Source organism: Danio aesculapii, chromosome 15, assembly GCF_903798145.1.
Source record: "Danio aesculapii chromosome 15, fDanAes4.1, whole genome shotgun sequence".
NCBI lineage: Eukaryota > Metazoa > Chordata > Actinopteri > Cypriniformes > Danionidae > Danio > Danio aesculapii.
In genome coordinates, this window is record NC_079449.1 from 33,406,481 (window position 1) to 33,430,225 (window position 23,745).

General features: G+C 36.2%; 1 protein-coding gene across 2 annotated transcripts in view; it reads left to right on the plus strand.

The window, feature by feature from the left end:
• numbl (NUMB like endocytic adaptor protein) overlaps positions 1-23,745 on the plus strand; it is a 91,922-nt gene that overhangs the window by 25,424 nt on the left and 42,753 nt on the right. The window contains exon 1 of one of the 2 annotated variants that reach the window (XM_056473641.1): positions 21,560-21,886. The exons of the other annotated variant lie outside the window; for it this stretch is intronic. Coding sequence (XP_056329616.1) covers positions 21,846-21,886 — 41 coding nt within the window. The 5' untranslated portion in view covers positions 21,560-21,845. Of the gene's footprint in view, positions 1-21,559; positions 21,887-23,745 lie in introns of those variants that run through there. 2 annotated transcript variants of the gene reach the window in all.

Consider the following 23,745-nt stretch of genomic DNA (forward strand, 5'->3'; position numbering starts at 1 on the left):
CCTTAATTGATTTGTGTTGGGACAACATAAATGAATTGTGTGGGACCCTGCATTTTTTACAGTGTAATATATTGTTTCGTTCGTTCGTTTGTTCGTTCATTCGTCCATTCATTCATTCAAACATTCAAACAAACTTAATTTTTTTGGCTTGTTGACATAAGAACTATTTCTCATTACATTTAGTATAGCTTGAAAACAAAAAAGCTACTTTTTTTTTTACAAAACTACGTCAGTTACTCATCGATTTTCTGTTCAAAAAACCTTTAATTTTCTGATTATTGAAATCTGTTGTGAGGATTAATATTGAAACCATGATGCTGCCGGGACATTTGATGAATTTATGAGCATTTGTTTAAAACAGATCTCCACATATTCATTTTATTTTAACTTTTGATCAATTCCTGGTGATTTGAATAAAACAAAACAAAAAATTACAAAATCTGTAAGCCTGCCAAAATGGGGCCCGACAGAATGCTGATGGTTTTTGGCTGGAGAGCTTGAGGGTGGGCCATGTGTCGGCTTGATGCCACCCAGTACCCGTCCCGCTCCCTATTGTTCCAAGTTACGCGTGCCTTGCAATTCAGAGGGCTTGTGTTGGTGGCAGGAGGCCGACCGTGTGTCTTTGTAGTCCAGCCATTGTTCATGACACACGCCTGTGTTTGACAGACGCACGTGCTGACAAAGACCCCTCAGCAATACCTCCGCTAATGATTTGCTGGGGCCCAGTGAAAGATGAGACGCGGTGGCCATCTGTGATCCAGGCTTTAATCGCAGTGTGCCCACCCGTCCGGCCCCTTCAAATCCTCACATTTGTCAGGCCACACCTTTTATATCTTCTCCAGTCTCTTCTGTGTAAAAAAAAAAAGACCAAGACTAGACTGAATCTGTTGGCTCTGATGTTGAAGACCTGCATTAATTAGCATAAGAATTATATTTTTTCATCTATGAATAAGTTAACATTAGAGCTGGGACAATAAATTGATGCATTGCAAATAATTCTGCTTAAATTCTGAGATTTTCTAAATACACTGCGATTCTCTTCTCTGAACTTAGTCGGTAACACTTCCATTTTCACTCAATTAACATACCATTAACTAGGACTATTAGCTTAGTAAGCTACTAATTTGCTGCTTATAAATAGTTAGTAAGGTTGTAGTTGGGTTTAGGTTTTGGGTAGGATTAGGAATGTAGATTACAACCCAGGCTCAGTTTGATTACATACCCCTATATACAATTCTGGAGAGCGCCAAATATGAGTTTTTGTTATTGTCAATTCATCAGAGGCCGGTGTGTACACTTTTTGAGATCTCAAATTTCTCTCGCAAGTGCCATACACACCTGCTGTTCTCATGCAAATCCACCAGAGCCCACTGTCTACTGACTGACTGACTGACTGATAGACTGACCCACCCTCATTCTTCCCTAAACCCAACCAATAGTGTTTTAAAAAGCACAGATTGACCCGCTTGCAACCTTTGCCCCACCTCTGAGTTCTTCTGATTGGTCCACTGCTTTTGAACTAACATTGATGAGCCGCACTGCATATGTGACACAATAGCGTAATGGTGACATGGTTCACATTTAGATAGAAACAATGGAAAAAAAGTGCATTGGAATGTAAAGATGTATTCTGTGAAAATGGCGCAATCCTTATGGTGCGTTTACACCAGATGCGGATGAAGCATCAAGCGTGAGTGATTTACATGTTAAGTCAATGCGAAGACACAAATAGACATCCTGCGGCAGTATTTGCGCGATTAAAGGGGCACGAATGGCACAATATGCATGAATGAGTGTATGACACACTTGCGCACTAATTGCGAGAATCGCTTGAGTTGGAAAATCTGAACTTTAGTGGACATTCTCGCCACGTTAACCAATCAGGAGCTTGCTCTAGTAGTGGTGTGATTATGACATAGTGTCTGTTGTTGGTGTCTTGAGGGGAAATCCTTATGCTGACACCAGACAACAGCTAATCAAACTGGGCTCGGCTCATTTAGAAGCACCTCTGAAAGCTTCCATCATTCAGGTTCAGTTTCTTTAAGAGTTTATGAATTCACAGAGCTGGGTGCACCTCTGAAAGGATCTAGTGGACTCAGACACGTCGCCGAAGGAATCTACGCTGTTTTTCAGCGTTCCTAAAGCACATAAAGCACAGCTACTCTCTCAACAAAATCCATGTGTCCACCAGCCAGACAGAAGCCCATGACATAAATCAGCATCTGTTGTGAAGTGAATTTCACATCCGACTTTACATAACTCAGCTGAATGTACAAGAGCCCTTCTTCATGAGCATGTGAGTGTACAGATAAAAACTAGCCTAGAGCCCCATCTACTGTTAAAATCTAAGATCAAAATTGTTCCCAAAGAGAATCGCAATGCATTGCAAAAATCTAAAAATCTATTCATGAATCACTATACATCAATTTTTTTGTCCCAGCCTTAGCATTAATTCCAACATTTAAAAATGCAAATATAATTTTATTTAATAATACGGTGGTATAATAGGTGTGGTACGGAACACTGCGACATGCATTATGTAAAATGCATGTATATGTGTATTATTATGAGCTCAGTCTATAGAACTGAGTGTTTGACAACTGAATAAAGCAAAAGTAGACTACAGCAGTGGTCCTCAAACACCGGTCTGTGGATTAATTGGTATCGGGCCACACAAGAAGTCATTCATTATTTCCGTTTTATTTATTATCTGAGTCTGAAAGATCTTTTATTTTGAAAAATCTTTTATTTTGAAAAATGACCGTATTCTCTCGCTTACACGGTAAAAAGTGCAGGGTTCCACACAAGTCATTCATGTTGTCCCAACACAAATCGATTAAGTTAACTTAACACCTTTAACAAATTTATGTGGATTGAACATAAAAGAATTAAGTTGTCCCAATGAAATCTCAAGAATTGTGTTCTTTTAGCTCATTTTAAATAAGTAGTTTGAACAAGTGAAAAAGTTAATTTTTTTGAGTGTACATCTTGGTCACTTGAATGCCCAAATTTAACCCACAAGCAGCAAAATGAGTAAGAAACAGATGTCTTTGGAAAGTTTCTTTGCTAAGAAGAAAAGACCCAGTGAAGGACCTGTCAACAAATCAGGTGAATCCACCATGTCTGTGTAAGATCATCAACTGCTTGAGACTGCAAATGGTGTCGACCTTTTAGGGGCCGTCTATTCTAGAGTAGAACTGACCAATGTGCTACAGCTTGTACTGTATGTGTCATGGGATGTGACGCTGACAAAGGAGGTGTGGATCCAAATGCAGGTTTATTAGAGAGGTCAGGTAAGCAATGGTCAACACAGGAGTAAGCAGATGTATGTAGGCAATCCAGAGTCATAGTGAAATAAACAGGCCAGAAGGCAGGCAGAAGACAGGAATCAACAGATAAACAAGATGAGGGTCAAAACACGGTAAAGCAGGACAAAGGAAACGTTGCAATGTCAAAAATACAGTAAACAAGACTCAGCCCTGATGTGTGTGCGCGCTGTATAAATAGTCCATGTAATCAGTCTTTGACAATCCTCCGGCTGTGTGTATGCAATCAGTCAGGATCAGGAACCGCTGTGTGTGTGGTGCATGACTGGACCTTGTAGTCCATGAAATGGCAGATTTGTAGCTCGTTAGCGAACTGTGTGTATACCAGCGATCTGCACAGGCTGGATCACTGGTGACCGTGACAGTATGGAATATGCACATTTTGGTCGATTAATTATCTTAGACAAACACAGAAGACCCAAACACTGCAGTGCTTTGTAAATTTCTCCATAAATAAAACTTGAATCAGTGTTTTGTCAGCTTGTCATCCTCTGAGAAATCAGTTGATTTGTTGACCAGTCCGTGGTGATAAAAAGGTTGGGGTCCACTGGACTACAGGACCATATGTGTGCAGACCTTTAGTGTTTGATTACCAGTCACACTGCCATCTAGTGGTCTGGCAAGAAACCCCTGAAAACAAAAAAAAAAATCAATTTTAGTACATTGTTATGTAAACGTAGCCCTAATCTGAAAGTTCTCTCATATGTTCAGAGATCTCAAAATGTCTCATTGAATACAATTTAGCACCAGAAAACAGGCTAGGCTTCCCTGATAGAAATTTGTCCCCATTCATGCCTTTTATCGAGTGGGGAAAGTTTACAGGAAGCATCTCAGCCTGCTCTGAATGAGTTTTTGTTAAGTCAGAGGCCCCTTTTCTCTTGCAAGGCTTTGTTTCCTAACAACCAGACAAAACACTCATGATAAGGTGCGCTTCCCTGGCTTAAATGACTTTCACTGACTGGTTGAGAGGTGGAAGATAACGGCTGTCTCGCTCGCGCATGGAAGGCTAACTTCATTCTGTCTGCTGCGCCTTTTAGTTTGAATCAATATTTTGTATCTGCCTAGCGAAGGTCATCTGATACACTGGGTGAAGTGTGTGCTCACTATAGCTAAAGCACAATCCATCCAGTCCACAAATAACAGACGTCTGTTACTTCTTATTCTGGAGTATTCAAGGATGAGAAAGGCTTTCAAACAGATATTTTAGAATTAGATGGTTTATTTTGAGGTAATGTTTTCAATGGTTGGTCTAACAGCGTAATGGGTTCTACTTGTCAGTGCAGACGGCAGCTGTGTATGCTGCACATAAGGCAGGGAAATAAGTATTGGACACGTCAGGTTTTTTCCTAGGAATAAAATTTTTAAAGGAGCTGTTGACATGTAATTGAACCAGATTTTGGTAAAAACCCAAACAATACAAACAAAAATAAAACAGAAATATCTGAAAAACTAGTTAATGTGACTTAACAATGGAATGATACAAGGAGAAAGTACTGAACTACTGAAATGAATTTACTACTTTGAATAAAAGGCTTTTTTGCTGATGGCAGCTTAAAGACGCCTCTCATATGGAGAATGAAGTCACATTAATTGCTTTTTAAAAGTTTTTTTTCCAAACAGTGTAAATATCTTGTTGGTTTTGGGTATCGTCAATCAAATCTGATCTTTATTTTGTATTTTCTGTTGGATTCAAGTCAGGTGATTGGCTGGGCCATTCTACAGCTTGTTTTTCTTTCTCTGAAACCATTTGAGAGATTCCTTGGCTGTTTTTTGGATCATTGTCTTGCTGAAATGTCCACCCTGGTTGCATCTTCATCTTCCTGATAGTGTAAATGTTAGACTGAAGCAGCTAATATTCATTTACAATGACGAAGGGGAGAGGGTTGCTGAAGAATTACTGATTTCAGCTGCTGTCTGGGCTTTCACTCCTCTCTTTCTTCTTGTGTTCTTTTTTCCTGCATCATTTAATTTTATTACCCTTAACTTTATTTTTGAAACTAATTAGATCTGTTTTGTGTGCATATATGGCTTTCTTTGGTTGTTACCAACATCTGGAGAAAATTTCAAGTCAACGACACCTTTAGAAATATGTTTTCTGAAAAAAATGGTGATGTGTTCAATACTTATTTCCCCCACTGTATACACCTTTATATTCAATGAAAATTTGACATTTTTTTTTTTGTTTATTCATGAAAATTTGCTGTTTTGTAATATTATTATTATTAGTAGTATTATTCATTATATGCACATTTATATTTGTTTTATTAAAAACAAGCTTAGATTTGTCCACCTGTTTGGTTTTGGACCATATGGGGCATAGGACGTGTGTTTGGATATAACTGTTGTATGACCACACTTCACTATTATTGTTCATTTATTTGCTTGCTGGAAATTAGAACTGAATTTTGAATTGGTTTTGAAACAAATCTTTGCACTTAACAAATGAAATTAATAATGTAAGCTAATGAATGTCTGTGCGAACAACACGTTTCCTTATTCATGAAAGAGAGAAAGAGAAAGAGAAAGTAAAGAGGCCGATTTGTAGGAGGTTCGTTCTTTATTCCCGTGCTGCAGATGGTTTGTTTAACTGTTTTCTCGCTAGTGAAGTGTTCAGTTTTTCCACTTACAAAGTCCCCCATGTAAGTAGCAAATGTGCTAGGGTGCGACGCAACTGACTCTTAAAGAGAATGGGAGATGAGACTCTCATTGGTTTATTCTCAAAACACACCCATAACCCATTAAGAGAATAAGCTTAACCCTGTTAGACCATGCACCGTGGCGCAGAGTGTATTTTTCCATCCTGTGGATTCAGACACGCTCTTAATGCTTTTGCGCCATTTATATTCTGACATCTATTTTTATTAAATATGTATATTAAATAATAAGTGATCATACTACAATTTTGTTATATTTTAAGTCATTTTAAAAACTATTGCAGACTAATGGCTGCAACCTATTGTTAGAAGCATATATTAAAATGGCAATTCATATGTCATGATCTTTTAATGTTATCAAATGATTCTTGTTGTAATTACTGACAAGATGTTATTGTTATTTAACTTATTTCTACATTGAATGACATTTTAGTGGACGTTTTCTGTAGATGATGGTATTAATCTATGATCATTTCTTTTTGCTAATAAATTACACATTTTACACTCAAAAAAATATTTAGCTGCTTGTTCAAACTATGTATTTAAAACAAAGTCCCTTTGAGTGTTTTCTATAGTCTTTGTTGAAAATAGGCTCAAACAATACAATTATTGAGTTTATTTGGATATAACTTAATGATTTTATCTTCAATCCACTTAATTTTGTTGAGTTAACTCAATCGATTTGTGTTGGGACAACATGAACGAATTGTGTGAATCCCTTCATGTTTTACAGTGGATTAATTAAACAAAGCCAAGTTAGACTTTAAATATTATATACATCAGATGCAAATAAATTGAAACTTGCATGAAATAAATCAAACTTAAAAAAACTCTTATGACTAAAGATGCATCCCTAAATCCCTAAAAACGACGAAGACATGTAAAGGCATGTCTCATGTAAAGGCACAAATAGGAACCACTGCTCATCTATGATGATGATGATGATGATGATGGGTTCATCAGGGGTTTTTTCATTCCACTCATGCTCTGGTGATGTTGTAAGTTCGTCTCGTGACCCCGGGCAGCTGTCCCATTCCATTAGCATAACAAAGTTGTCCACTTCTGCACCCTGTGCTGGATGCCACGAGCCGTCAAGGAGGAGCCATGATGTGGCCTGTCCCAGCCCTGCTGTGGGCCATCTGTGGGCCTGTCCTCCTTTTCTCACTCTATTCCTGACTCATAACTTCCAGTGTGGCGGAAACCTCCACATAACATGCTGGAGTCATCGCACTGTCCATCTGACAATCGTGGGCATTAATAATCTTTTAAATCTTTACTGTCACGCTGATATTTGTCAGTCACTAGCCTTTTTCTTGCCTTCCAACTGTGCTCTGTTTATTTCATGTCATGAGCGTACTGTGAACTGGTCACCCAGCGGCATTTAATTACATTTTTCAGGAAATGTGGCCTTTATGGGAGAGAATTGAATAAAAATTAAGTGTTAGCTTGTCGGTGAGCACTGTTGACATTAACTCTCAACTGCCGCGTTGACAGATTCAAGAGATAGAATGATTCACTGAATGGTATTTGGACATTTTTGAGATTATCAGATGATAAATATGCCTCAGACTTGAAATCAGTGTTGGTTTGTCTTTTATTAACATTTCTTTTATGTCTCTTTAAAGGTCTGTGCAGTTTTGTCAATAAACCAACACAGGCTCACTCTGAAAATATATCACTAAATACAATATTTGGAGATCGTGAATTATGTAGCCATATAGTTTGTGTAAGTACATTTCGTCTTTAAAACAAGCGGGTAAGACAAAAATAAAAGCCCAAAAATTAAATAAACAAGTAAATAACGGTGAGAACATGGTAAAAGGCTGTAAAAGTGGTATTTTACTTAAATCTTACTTTGAAAACACTGTCGGTTGGATTTAGGCAAGTGGGTCGGCGCTAGTCAATCGGTGCATTTTAAAACACTGTTGGTTGGGTGTAGGAAAGGGATTGGTTGGGGGATCGGTCGGTTGGTGAGTCAGTCAGTCATTCAGGCAGTTAGTCAGTCAGTCAACAGCTGCCACTGGTGGATTTACGCGAGAACAGCAGGCGCTAATAGCACTAGTAAGATGAAGTTTGAGATCTCAAAAAGTGTACACAGCGGCCTCTTGTGGTAGGTCATTCGGGATGTTTCTTGGGTTATTGGATATTTTCTGTCACTACTTGTGTAGCCTGCATTAATGCATTCAGTGTAAGCTGCATGATTAATCATTAAAGGATCGCAACATAAATGATAAATTTACATATGTTTATTAATCTTTCGAATTGCTGCATTCAAATTAGTGTTTGAAAAAGACAAAAAATTAAGAAAGAGATTGAGTCTTGATTTTGATCTTGAGTCTTGTCAATTTATGTTAGTTATGAAGTTACAAGCAGTCAAATAACACAGAAGCACCGAGTTAACAGTTTATAGTTTAGATAAAACCACTGATGTTTATGGTAAAATCACCATCATGTGCTCAAAAATGAAAGTTGTAGGCAGCAATTACAGTATTTAACCAAAAGGTGGCGACAACCAGCCAACGAAAATATGCCAATGAATAATTCTTCAAAAATGACACATCTAGCAATGAACCATGAAGATTTATGAGTGAATAACTGAATTATTTATTGAACATGAGACTAAAAATAAACTGTACAAATTATAATGTCAGATTTATACATTTAGCATCATAAGCATTAGTAGTAACAGTAAATATTTTACAATTCTTTTTTTTCAGATGATTATTTCTTCATTTTATTTAATGAACCAAAAGTTTCTTGCAGTGCTGTTTTTGTAATAAATGGAAAGCAAATTACATTTGTTTCCTCCCCTTTATGGCTAATCAGAAAAATGGTCTGATCCCTGACTAAAAAACCATAATATGATCCGAACTGTGAGATTTGTGATCCGTTACACCACTATGACCATCACCCATCATAGATCCAATAATATCATCATTATTAAAATGTTTAAATGATGAAATGCATCGTCTTATACATATTTTATGAAAAATTGAAATCAGATATTTCAAAATACACTTATTGGTTTCTTCATTTTTGGAGAAAAGGGAAACAGAAACAAAAAGCAATATATGTATAAATCATTGGGGCTGCAGTATGACGTCAAAAAAACTGACAAGTCAGCATGGAAACCTTAAAGCGATGCGTTCTAAATAACGATCACATTAACAAATCATGCAGGGGGAACTCCACACAGAAACGCCAACTGACCCAGCCGAGGCTGGAACCAGCGACCTCCTTGCTGTGAGGCAACAGGCTGCACTACCTACTGCACCACTGCGTTGCCCCTTATTTAAAATGTAAAATGTTTTTTTTGGGACAACTTAATTGTTTATGTTTAATCAACTTAAATTTGTAAAAACGATTAAGCTAATCGATTTGTATTGGACAACATGAAGGAATTGTGTTGATCCCAGCATTTTTACAGTTTAGTTGAAAATTGAAATTTTTATTACGAGGAAACTATTTACTATATGAAGTAAAAATCACTTGGGTAGGGGAAACTGGGTTGCAAATACACAGTAAAATTCACCATATAATTTCTGAAACAACCAGATACCTGATTTTCTAATTTCCTTGTTTTCACATAAAATAAACACTGAAGTTCCCATGCATTTTCCACAATTTTGTGCCTGATGCTCACAGCCAACAAAAACCACAGCACTTTGCCATTTTCCAAAAACACTCCCAGTCATTTGGCAAAGAGATTCTTTGTGTAAATATTAGCGTTAGGTACATTAAACTTTCTCCTGACACTTCAAAGTAGCTAAACTACAAATTTTCCTCCACCGTGTGCCAGGAAGTGGTGTCAAGACAACAATCATTCAAAAGACGTTTGCAATATAGCTCTTCTCCTGCGGCAGACACTGGTTCTGGAGCGGTTGCCATGCAGCCGGAGGTGTGTGTGTGTGTGTTAATGTAGACCAGAGTGAGGGATGACGAACAGGACTCTTAGCGTGACGGACCTCTGGGTGTGATTATGCTCTCCGTCTCTTGTCAGATCCAACGGGGACTGCACTCACACCCGGAGCGAAAATAAGAGCGAGCGAGAAGCTGCATTAGGGATAATGAGTTGTTTGAGAGCAAGATTTCAAGATGGAAAGCAGTGGAGTGAGAGAGAACAAACAAGGAAGTGGCATCGCTACTGGTTTCAGTGGGTCTTCGGGCCCCGCCGGAGGCTCTCGGCTGCTTGATATCAGTGCTTGTGCGTCAGATGGGCTGTTTTTTCTGCCTTCCGGCTCTGAGAATAAGCAGACAGGGCCAGTGTATGTGAGTTCGCATGAGCCTGGGGCTCCCCTCCATGGTGATGGGACTGAATGCAGGCCAGCAGAGGAAAGTCTCGACCCGGCCCTCTGTTCAGTTTATCAGAAACACTGCTGTTTAAAGGGACAGTTCACCCAAAACAGTTATCAAGCACCCTTCAACTTCAACTTCTATACATTAGTTAATATATTTAGTAACATCAACAAACAATTAGTAAAACATTTATTACTGTTTAAAAAAAAATAAAAATAAAATAAATAAATAAATAAATAAATATATATTTATATATATATATATATATATATATATGTGGTCCTTCGTTATTTGTGGGCGTAACATTCTAAAAATAAGCAGCCATAGTAGAAATACATGAAGTAGTCCGCTTTATTTTTTACAATTATTATAGATGTTTTAAGGCTGTAAAACCCCTCACTACACACTTTATACACTTTTCTCAGACGGGCATTAACATTTTTACACCTTTCTCTCTTATTTAAGCACTCTCAAAGTTCATACCCTACGAAATGCTATTCCCGATCTTTCTAAATCAAATGCCTACTTTACAACATCCAATCAGCTCACAGTAGAAAAAACAAGCCACGCCCACAATAAAAAATTATTTTTTTGCTTGTTCAAACTACTTGAGCTAATGAGCTGAAACAACACAATTCTTGAGATTTCATTGGGACAACTTAACTTTTTAATGTTCAATCCACATAAATTTGTTAAAGGTGTTAAGTTAACTTAATCAATTTGTGTTGGGACAACATGAATGAATTGTGTGGAACCCTGCATTTTTTACAGTGCACTGTTTTCTCATTTAATATTCAGTTTTTTCTAGGAAGTGCGTTACAATGCGGGAAAAAACCTCACAGTTTCCGGTTCATGCAGAATTTAACGTTAATGTTATTAAAGTTAAATAACATTAGTTCATTAACTAATGTTAACAAGCACAACTTTGGTATTTAATAATGCATGAGTTAATTTTGAACTAATAAATGCTGTACAATATTATTCATACTTAGTTGATGTTAGTAAATTCATTAATCAGCAATAACTAATAGACCATTATTGTGGAAGTTGGGTGTTGAGATGCCGATCTTTTAATGATTAATCATGCAGCTTACACTGAATGCATTAATGCAGGCTACACAAGTAGTGACAGAAATGCTATGGAAGTCAATGGATGCCGGCAACTAATATTCTTCAAAATATCTTCTATTGTGTTCAGCAGAAGAAAGAAACTCATAAAGGTTTTAAACCATATGAGGGAAAGCATTTATATTTTATGTGGGGGTGAACTATCCCTTTAAGACTAATCTTTCTGAATGATTTAATGTCTGGAGTAAATTCTAGCAATATGTTTATTGTGGTATGATATATTTCTTCAAAATCTGTGATTTATTTATGTGGTTAGTTGATTTATATATATTTATATTCTTTTTTTTGTACATCTATTTGGTCAGGTCTGTCATAATTAAATGTTCTATGTAAATCAACACAATAAAGTCAGCACAGTTAAATCAACATTTAAGATTCTATCATAGACAGTAAATATCACACACCCCAGTACATTTATATAGTTGGTTGCTTTTTACTTTTACACAGAAATTTTCATTTATCAAAGTCATATTTTGATGATTGTTACTGCAGAATATGCGACTGGCATTGATAAATTGCAAACTAAATGACCACGATTGTATATTATCAGTGGAGTTGTTTTGATTTTCAAACATTGATGCACAAAAATGATCTAATAAAAATGATATAATAAAATAAAAAAGACAATAAATTAATAGTTCACCCTTACTGAATGGTTCATCCAGATCCTTTGTGTGTATTGGTATTTAATATAAAGCTGAAGTGCCAGATCCTGACAGCTCAGTGACTGTAAGCAAGCTTTTGTTATATTGCCGCTCAGTGCAGGTAGAGGGCAATGTGTCACTGAATCATTGTGACTGTCACTCTCTACTGTGCGGCTTATACAGTCCAACTACATAAATCTGACCCCACTTTTCACTGACTCTCTAGAGAAAAGGACACATTGACCGGCTCTTATTTAACAGACTGACAGCTAAAGCGTATTTGTTGTAACACGATTCTATTCATATGTGGGGGATTACTTGCATAAATTACCATAATTTTTTAGAGTGAAATCATTATTCGTGAAATTGTAATTACTTGTTTCTAATATTTCACAAATCCACTGAAAAAACAATGATTCTTGAATTTACATTTTTTGTTTGTTAAGGTAAGTATTTCAAACTATTTATCTGAGCTGAATTTAAACAAAGAAATGAAGTTGAACATTACTAAAGGGAATTTGCTTGTTTAAATTCAGCCCATATAAATTGTTTGCAAACCAGATACCTTAAAAAACGAAGTAAATCCAATGAATCATTTTTTTTTCACTGTACTGTTAGTTTAGAAAAAAAATTGACACATTAAAAGAACAACTAATGATAACTAATTTCTAAAAACTTTCTTTTGTCTTTGCAGTGATGACTAGTTATTTACTAGTTATTAGTATTCAGCTTAAAGTACAATTTAAAGGCTTAACTAGGTTAATTAGATTAAGTACTCTCAAAACATTATGTTTGACGTTTGTTCAAACTACTTATATTAAAGGTGCGGTATGTTCGTTTGAAGGGCGGCACGGCGGTGCAGTGGGTAGCACTGTCGCCTCACAGCAAGAAGGTTGCTGGTTCGAGCCTCGGCTGGGTCAGTTGGCATTTCTGTGTGGAGTTTGCATGTTCTCTCTGTGTTCGTGTGAGTTTCCTCCGGGTGCTCCGGTTTCCCCCACAAGTCCAAAGACATGCGGTACATGTGATTTGGGTAAGCTAAATTGTTCATAGTGTGTGTGAGTGAGAGTGTATGGGTGTTTCCTAGTGATGGGTTGCAACTGGAAGGGCATTATCTAGGTAAAACATATGCTGGATAAGTTGGCAGTTCATTCCGCTGTGGTGACCCCTGATAAATAAATGGACAAAGCTGAAAGAAAATGAATGAATGAATGAATAAATGAATGAATGAATGTAAGTTTGACACCCAGTGGTTGAAATAGGTATTGCATTCCTTGCCAGACTGAGGACCAACAGTCTTGACTATCGAGCCTAAAAATCTTGTCCCGTAGCGTGTTGTTAGAACACAGGGTTACAATGTATCCTGCTCGCCTAATGTTTAAACTTGTAATATTTAGATTATTTGCTAATTAAAAACCACCTAATGTGGAACTCTGAGTCTGTGTCTCATTTCGGAGTCTGCTACTGTCCACCAAAGGTCGCATTTTAGCCACGGACGTATGCTTGAAACAAAATAAGCGGTTTTCCAACGTGGCAACCCGGGGTGCTGAAATATATATATGGCTAAAGTGGCATTGTGCAGGCTAAAAGAACCAAAATAAAGAATTTTTTTCGGCAAGTAACTCACATTTTCAAGGCAGAATAACCGACGTCAGCATTGTTTTTCAGATAAAAAGAACGTTCACTTGGCATGTTTCTTAAATATCTGCAAACATATTATGGTATTTTTATTCTTTAGAAGAGTCAAAAACTTACATACAGCACCTTTAAACAACCTGAAACAATACAATTCTTACATTTTTTTGAGAACAACCTAATTGTTTTATGTTCAGTTTAACTTTATTCCCTCATGTTATTCTAACACTAATCGATTGTTAGTCGAAAATCAATTGTTAGTCGACTAATCGAAAAAAACAAGACTTTCTGCAGAAGAAACTTTATAAGAAATACAGTAAAAACTGGCCTCATCACTAAAATAATTGAAAAAGAATTTCAAATAATTTTGTCTTCAACTGTATGTAAATCTTGAGTACCAAATAAATGATCTTATTTAAATGGCATTAACTTGGATAGCTGTATAACCTCAAATGGCTCCACTAGATATATAAACGTCTGGAGATTAAAATGTGTGATAAAAATATACAAAGTGTTATTTAATTAAGATTCATTACAGGCCTAAATAAATACCCTTGGGAGACTTTGTACAGTATGTGATTTTCCGAGCTCAAGTTCCCCTCAGTTTATTGACTCTGGTTAAAACAACTAGACAAAAGACTCTGGACGTGATTAGACTGGTTAAATGTCCATGTGAACGCATCGATCCGGCCTGCTGGTGGACTCTCATTTGGGTCATAAGAATTTAGGACAAGTTCAGTCAACAGAGCGTGATCAATTCAGCACCAGAGGGGAGCTCCACCAGCCGGCCCCGGCCAAGAGACTCCCTTTTCCAGACTAGAAAAGCTGCAGCGACATGATTTGAAAGATAAGCGACAATAGCATACAGTCAGCACAAGACTGATTAATGGCATTGCAGTTAAAGGGAAACGTTTCTGCTGCCTTCAGACACATTTCCAATAAAAATAAAATAACAATAATGAGGCATAATTTTTTAGCACTATTTAACACTGGAACTACCAGAATTCTGTAACTATACTGTAAAAAATGCTGGGTTCCACACAGTTCCTTCATGTTGTCTCAACACAAATCAATGTGAGTGGATTGAACATATAAAAATTAAGTTGTCCCCAAGATTTGTGTTGTTTCAACTCATTTTAAATAAGTAGTTTGAACAAGCAGCAAAAGCCTTTTTTCCGAGTGTACTAGAATGCCCATAGCCTTCACTCGATATAAATACAAACTAGGGGTGTAATGGATCACAACCCACAGTTCGGCAAGCACGTGACCCGCGGATTAATAACTTTTTTTGAACTTGTAGGTTAATTCAACGTTTATAACAATCGCAGAGAGATGGCCTCCCTCTGTAAAATATAATGATGAGGAAAAAGTTGTGGTGGGACCTAAATGCTTTCTTAGGTTATTAATTAAAGGTGTCTTCTGTGACTGTTTGTTTAGCCTGCATTAATGCATTCAGTGTAAAGCGGCACGATTAAACATTTAAAGATCGGGATCTCAATTTAAATCCGCCAACATAATGTTTATTAATAGAAAAACAAAGCAATGCATTCAAATCTGCATTTGATTGAAAGAAATTCAGTTTTTACACTTTTTCAGTTAGTTACAAACAATTGAATAACACAGAAGTACAGGGAGAACAGCTTATAGTTCAGATATAAACACTGATATTTATGGTAAAGTTTAAAATCACCATTTAATGGAACTTTACGCTAGTGAATGTTGTTGCAATTACATTGTTTAACCAATAGGTGTCGACAAACAACCATAAAATTATGTCATGAATAGGTTTTCAAAAATGATCCCCCTATAATGAAACATGTTTTAGTTGTGAATTGTTGAATCATTAGTTTTTAAATAAATATGATATGTTGTACAAGATGTTAGATCTCTATATTTAGCATTATCAGCAACAGTAGCAAAGATCATTTTTTGTATTGAATATTTTCCTTTTTTTAGCTGTTTCTTTCTTGATTTTAAGTCCCGTGTGGTAAAACCAATAGTTTTTGCAGTTATTTTTTGTATAAATGGAAAGCAAATAACATTTGTCTCCTCCCTTTTTTGCTCATCAGAAAAATGGTCCGATCTGTGACTCAAAAATCGTAGTGTGATTAGGCGATGTAATGGAACGATAACCGTTTTTAAGGTATACCACGGTTTGGAAAAGTCAAGGTTTTAAAACCGCCAAAATTTTCTGCTATAACGTTCCTAAGGTGTATGTAAGATTTTTTTTATTTAAATTTTTTTACGCAGAAAATACAGTTTTATATTGTAAAGAAATCAGTGTATTTAAAGAAGTCAAGTTTAAGACCGCAGAAGTCAATGATTTATTTTATTCATTTAGCCTGACATGTTTACTGTTAAAATTTTTTGGAAATGTTTCTCAAAATGAAATATATTGTGTTCAAAGGGGAAAAAAGTTTTTGTTTTTTACCCAGACTTTTAAAAAGAATATATTTTACAGCAGTAATCACAATACCGTCAAACTGCGCAACTGACATTTTTATCCAAGGTTATCACACCATCAGAATCTTATACTGGCCCATGCCAAAGTGTGGTCTGAACCGTGAGATTTGTGATCTGTTACACCACTAATACAAACCAATTGACTTTTTGTCAAGTCATATTTACATTTGAAGCTTCCATTGAGATTTTAGAAGTAAGAGCTGAATGTCTGTTGTCATATTTGATAAAGTCATGATTACCTTAAAAATACTATCTTTTTTGTAATAAAGCCTAAATTTGTGTACTTGTTAGTAGACCACCCCTGAAGGTACGTACCTCACTTTGTCTGTCAAGCGGGAAAGCAAAGAATTTTTCACTGCAGTGAAAATGTTGTTTTTAAACGGTGAAAAGACTTGTCTGAAGTAGGACTGCGCAATATATCGAAAAGTTATCGTTATCGTGATAATAGTATATGCAATATCCATATTGCAGAGAAGTCTGATAAATGAAATAAATTTTATATGTCCAGTATTTGTGTACTGCACGCATACAGTAGGTTGTTTATCCAAATCTGACCAATGAGATGGGGCCTTTTACTGTGAGGTGAACCTATATCTAAAAATGAATTGTAATCCTGGGGAAAAGAGAACACGACAACAGCCAATAAGAATTCAAATTTCCGAAGGTTTTCAGTCATTCGTGGCGTTTAAAAGTCAAAATTTTTGAATCCTGACATAGATTTTTTTTATTTAATTAGCTCAGAAAATATCTATTTGTTTATTTTAGTTTGATCATTACATGAATCATAACATGTTAACTTAGAAATACCGTGAGATATTGTTAGCGCAACACTCAACAATAATATTGCATATCGCAGATTTTCCCAGTATCATGCAGCCCTAGTCTTAAGAAAAGTTGTGTTTTTGGGTTGTTGCTAGATCAGATATGGTTGTGGCTGTAAGTTAACGTAAATGATTTATATTATTTATTAAATTTCAGATTTATCGTATTTTGTTAACATCTACCCCCACCGTCTACTCCCACCCCAACCCTAAACCCAACCGTCACAGTAACGTTAAACAGTAGTTGTACCGAATATTATTTATGCTATATATTAAATTACCCAATAAATAGAATTGTTTAAAGTCTACCCCCACCCGAAACCCAACCGTCACTGTAAAAATATTAATTGTTGTTATACAGTTTCATAAAAAATGCTGCTATATTGATGTGCATTTCGCACTTTTGCCAAAGAGCATAGAATCACCAAGAAGTGACACTCTAGTGCGATTTGGAAAAAAAAAACATTAGATGCCGCTAGTGTCACGCGGCGGCCATTTTGGAATGAAAATTCCAATAGAACAACAGCATATTATAAGTCTGTAAAATAAACTATTAAAAGTGCTGATGATTGTGATAGTAAGTGTTGTATTGTCGTCTTTCAGGTTGTATCTCTGCTTTAATGCACTTTTTAAATAAATAAATTAAAAACAAAGCAGCTGCTTGCCATAGCAACAGCAAAGAGATCCAATGGAGGGCCGACTGCTTTCACTCTAAAATGGCGGAATCTTGGGGCTGCTGCTGAGCGCTGCTGTTGCAATGGAACGTTGTATTGAGTGTCGCCTCTTGGTGATTCTAAGCTCTTTGCTTCCAGCCAGCCTATCTAGACTTTACTTTATTTTTGCTATCCGAATGTTATGTTTTGTTTAGCAGAAAGTTGCTAGGCAACAGAAGCACGCATATTCGAAGGCATACGAAACAGTATCGGACACTGAAATGTATGACGGTAAATGGTCATTCAATGTAGAAATACTCAGAGTACTCTTTTGTGATTTGTAATTTTAATAAAATAACAATGTTAGAATAAAACACACACACACACATTTAGGAAAAGTCAGGCTACTGTAGTTCTATGGGCTTTATTTTAACAAAGTTATTCAATTACAAACAGTCAAAATGACTGTCTCAGTAGTTCTAGTGTTAATGGCAATTCACACTGCTCTGAAAGACGCCCACTGAAGTGAGCAATCCCCAGATAACAGTGTGTCACGTCTCAGACAATCACAACCTGATAAGCGACTGAACATGTAGAATCGGCCCAAACCAGTGCAGACCGACGGCAACAGACATTAATAGTGATCTGACAAAAGCTGACAAAGTGTCTGTTGTTGTTTGCATCTGTCAGTGCAGTGTGAACTGACCTTTACAACAACATAAAAAGGCCAAGCTTTATTTGAACGCTTTCTCAGTTGATTGTGTAGAGATGGCTATACATACAGTATGGTTGTTTGAAAACTAGTAACATCAGTTCAACCAATAGCGTGTGTTTGAGGGAAACAGATTTGTAAACACGTATATACTGCATATGCAAATGTTGTAAGAGTACTTGGGAAACCTGTTTGAACATAATTTCGGTTTGCTCCACTCATGCAGAATTTACTTACTGTAGATTTAAGCATGACTTTACATTTACTTTTGTTTCAAAATTCTTCTCTGGGTGTTGGGTTATTGGGGTTCCATTCATGTATAAATAGAACAAATAATAAAAATATTGAGGCTAGAGGAAACGATCTGTAAGTTATTTTTAAACTACAGTCGCCCCTCGCTATAACGCAGTTCATCTTTCGTGGTCTCGTAGTTTCAAAATTTTTTTTGTGTAATTTGACATGTTTTTTTTTACAGCGCATTGTGTTCTGCGTCCTAATTGGCTGTAGACCATTGTCAATCAATGTCCTTCGTGCCATGTCTCTTGTACAGTACAGAATGCATTTCGCATGCCAAATTGACATTAATCTTTGATCGCTAGCAATGTCGCTCTAAATTGTATACTGTACGTTTGTAAGTTTTCTCCCCAACAAACCCCATAATGTCAGTGAAACATTTTGCACCGTCAAAGGCACCCACTGTAGCACCCAAAAGGCATAGAAAGATGCTAACCATTGCACAAAAAGTTGGACTTCTGGACATGCTAAAGGAAGGTAGAAGTTATGCGAGTGTTAAACGAGAGAACAGTGTTCAATGTTAATGCCTGTCTAAGAAAATAATGCAGTGAGGGGTTTTACAGCCTTAAAACATCTATAATAATTGTAAAAAATAAAGCAGACTACTTCGCAGATTTCACCTATTGTGGGTTATTTTAATAACGCAACTCCCGCGATAAACTAGGGACGACTGTACCCAAAAATAACCTTCCTGCAACATTCTGGGAATGTTATTTTGTAGTTGCAAAGTAATAACCTTAAAATAACAATGATGGAACATTATGTACGTTATTTTTATTAAATATAACCTCCTTGCAATTAGGGATGGGTACCGAAACTCAGTACTTTATCGGTATCTGTGTTAAATTATAAAAGACTGAAGTATCGATATGCTCTGACATTAACAGTTCTGCTATTGGTACTGGACAATTATTGCTGAGTAAACATTACATACAGTTGCATAATTTAACTGACCAACCTCGTCTGCACAGTTGGCAATCTCACATAAAAAATGCTCGTGTTTCCGACGAACGCATAAATAAGCCTATAAAAGCCTCAGCTCGCGACACAGACTTTCCCACACACAGCTTATAAGCTTATGGAGTGAACCAAATGCGTTGTATTTCCCGAGTGGACAGCAATAATGCCCGTTGCAACAAACGCAACAAGTTGTTTTCTTGTATAAGCGGAAACACAAGCTAACTGAAAGTATCTTTCAAAAGTGCACTAACTGCAAAGAGACAAATGAAAGGTTTTTGACTGCCTAGCTACTAACGGTAGCGTTACATCATCCACATCGTTATGCCAGCAGTCAATCACCTAAATTAGTATAATAATAGTTTAATAAACACACACATTCGGTTACAATAAAAACAGTATTTTTTCTGCAGCAAATAAATCTTAAACATTAAAATGTTATTTTCATTTTAACCATTGTACATTCTTTTACAGAAAAAAATTATTTAATTGTTTTACAATGATTGGTTTCGTTTTATTTTACATTAAAAACATAGTAATAAAACAAAGTGTTGTTAATTTTGTTCAATTTGTTTTTGTTTTTTTTTTTTATAAAAAAACACTACATAAAGTACCAATAAGAGAACCGTTAAAGTACCAAACCGATAAGTGGTATCGATAAAAGTAATAATACCGTTAAAACCTTAACGATAATCAACCCTACTTGCAATATGGTGGCTATGTTATTTTACAGTTGTAAAATGATAACCTAAAAATAACCATTAGGGAACGTTCTATGGAAGTGATTTTAGGATATTTAAAATAAGAAACATGAAAGAACATTATTTTGTGGTTGCAAAACTAAAGTAAAGAAGGTATGTTACTAGAATGTTACTGTTTAGTTGTCAGAGAATAACTAAACAGGAACCAAATGCAGATTTTTGAGAAATGTTGGGAGAATTATATATGTTTAGACATTAAAATTATTGCATGAGAGAAAAAAAAGAACAAAAAAAATCATAAAACGGCCCTTTAATAACCTCCCCTGGAGGATTTTGAGGGAACTGCGGAGAGATTAGCTAGAAGAATAATTAAATTGCGTGATTAATTAAAAAAATACAATCAAAATAATTCTTAAAAATATTTTAAATGTTTATTTTTTTTGGCCTGCTTGTCACATGATCATTAACTGACTTAAAGGGACAATACACTCGAAAATTTACATTTACTCACAAATTACTCACCCTCAAGTGGTTCAAAACTTTAATTTGTTTTTATTATATTTAACACAAAGGAAGATATTTTGGAGAAATCTGAAAACCAGAAGCCACTGATATCCATAGTAGGAGAAACAAACACTATGGAAGTCAATAGTTACAGGTTTCCAACATTATGCAATACATCTTTTCATTTTTGGGTCAGATGTCTCTTTAAGACTATTGTAAACATGCACATATAACAGTATTCATATTAGTGTAATAATAACAATATATTTGTCTAATAGGCTTACAAAATACATAGCTAAAAAAATCCTGTTTCCTTCTAACAAAAAAGTAAAGAAAATCACGTCTTTAAGTTTTGAAGGCATTTTGTTATGTAAGTTCAATCTTGAGAAGTGTCCAGCACACTGAGGTCATTCTCCACAACCATAGCATTAATAGGCTTATAGCAAATGTGCACACCATGTGCCCTCTCTCCACACAAACTAATCTTCTGAAATAACACATTTATCTAGTCATTTACATAATCCAAGTACAAATGATGCCCATGAGTGATCTGAGTACAGCTGAAGAACACAGCAAGAGTGCAAGCGCGACAATAATAATAAAAACGCAGACAACTGGCACTGCAGATGGGCGACTGAAAGTGTGTCATCACCATCTCCAGTCTAATCACCTCCGCCCGCGCTGCTCCTCCTCCCTCCCTGTCGTTCCATCTCTCGCTCTCCATCCTGCCGTCGCTGTCTGTGCAAAAAGACAACACACACAAAAAAAGAAAAGTTGATTCGTCCCTCAGAGGCTGCAGCTCCAGATCCGCGTGTGTTTCTGTGGGCGAGGACACATATGGTGATGAGCACATGAGTGTTATTGTCGCCTCCTCCAACTTAATCTCTGAAGAGGAGGTGCGGCTGCATCCTCTTTTTTTTCTCCTTCCTCCCTTTAGATCCCAAAACTGAATATTCAACAGCATTTTTGTGCCTCGAGCTCATCTTCGAGCATCAGTTTCGACTGGGAAACACATCCTCCGGTGGCTTTGTTTTGATACTTTATCTAGCGCTGGTCTAAAATGAGTTTCAGCAGTGACATGGATGAGACTGAAGACGGGAGGTGAGTTTTTTGGGCTATTTACAGACTGGATGTTTTGCTTCGGGTTGTGAAATTTGCATTTTGTTTAGGAGGAATGAATCGTGTGGGCCTTTAAAGTCATTAATAAGCAAGCTTATTCTCAGGGCATGTGTTTGGCTAATAGTCTTACAGGAAGTAGCTGTGTGAGCCTCCATATGGCTTAGATTAATTGATAAATTTATGTACCAACTGAACAGATTAGCTGATACTTATCTGTCTATTATTAGATTTATTGGTTGTTGTTGTTGTTGCACAAATGTGCAATGTAGGCTGGTTATAATGAACGGAAAACAAAATGAATTTTGTGTCCTGGAAGGGCATCATTACTGGATTCTCATGTCTCTCTACCTATCTGTTTCTCCTACTGGTGGCCTTAAAGGGCCACAGTTACACACGTTGTTTGCAAACTAGGTCATTTACATTGTGTGTGAGGAATCAGCATTTTTTACACTGAAAGATTCCCAACTTTTTACTCCCTTAGCCAATAAAAGTATATATATATATATATATATATATATATATATATATAAAATTAAAAATGCAAAACTATTATAGTGAGCAACAGAAAGGTTCCAGAATTAAAAAGTTCATTCGCTTTCTTAGTGGTAATTTATTGTTTAACAATAGCTGTTAAGTCTTTAAAAAACCAACATGTTGTTAATTCATTGAATTAATCTGTTTTTATTATGTGAGATTATTTAAAAAATATGTTTTAGTAACAGAATAGGGGAGAAAAACTACATTACCCATGATGCTTTGCTTAAAATTCCACCAATAGGAGAGTCACAGTAAGGAAATGCTACTGAGACAGATTGTTAGCTCCACCCACTTCCATAGATTTTACATATTTTTCTATACACTTAAACTAGATTTTTTATATATACATTTACAGATACAACAAATAGATTTAAATGAATAATAGTTTTATATTTCTTCATAGATTTTAATTTGATTTTATAATTCTCAATGTCACATCATTGTAGTTCTTTTGTACGCAGTCTTGTATGTTTGCTTTTTGTCTCTGATCTTTAGAATAATTGGGAATAATACTTACTGCGGAAACATTGGATAAGCACTAATTTACTATTTGCAATATATTTAAACTATCAGTAAATTTGTTCGATTTTCCTAAAGGTTTTTTAGTCTTTTGTTGCTCTTGTAACAACATTCGTGTCAAAATTATATACATTTTGAAATAAAGTTTTCTGTAAATATATTTCTGTAAATATATACACTTTGTGTGCATATAATAAATCATGAGTTAGGTTTTTATTTCTTGCCATTTAATGTTTAAAAATGTGAGAAATTTGCAAAAGAGGAAAGAGATATAAACATTTTCAAATTCACTTCAGAACAGATGCGTATTCGCGTGATGGGCAGGGCTTCTGTCTGCCCGGAGACTGTAGCTTAGTTGCTAAATGGCTAACATGGATTTTTTTGAGAAAATAACTGTGTTTATGTGCTTTATGAAGACTGAAAAACAGCGTCGATACGTTTGAGACTGTGTCTGAGTCCAGATCCTTTCAGAGGTGCACCAGCTCTGTGAGCTCATAAACTCCTCCTGAAACTTAACCTGGATGACGGAGGCTTTCAGCTGTGCTTCTGACTGAGCCGAGCCCAGTTTAATGAACTGTTGTTGGTGTCGGCTGGATGATTTCCCCCGGGACACCAACAACAGGTGCTACGTCACAATCACGCCCCCACAAGAGCAAGCTCCTGATTGGTTAATGCGGCGCGAATGTCCACTGAAGTTCAGATTTTCGAACTCGAGCGATTCGTGCAATTTGTGCGTTAAGAAAAACGCTCAATTCGCGCCACGCCATTCACAGCTATTGTGCTGC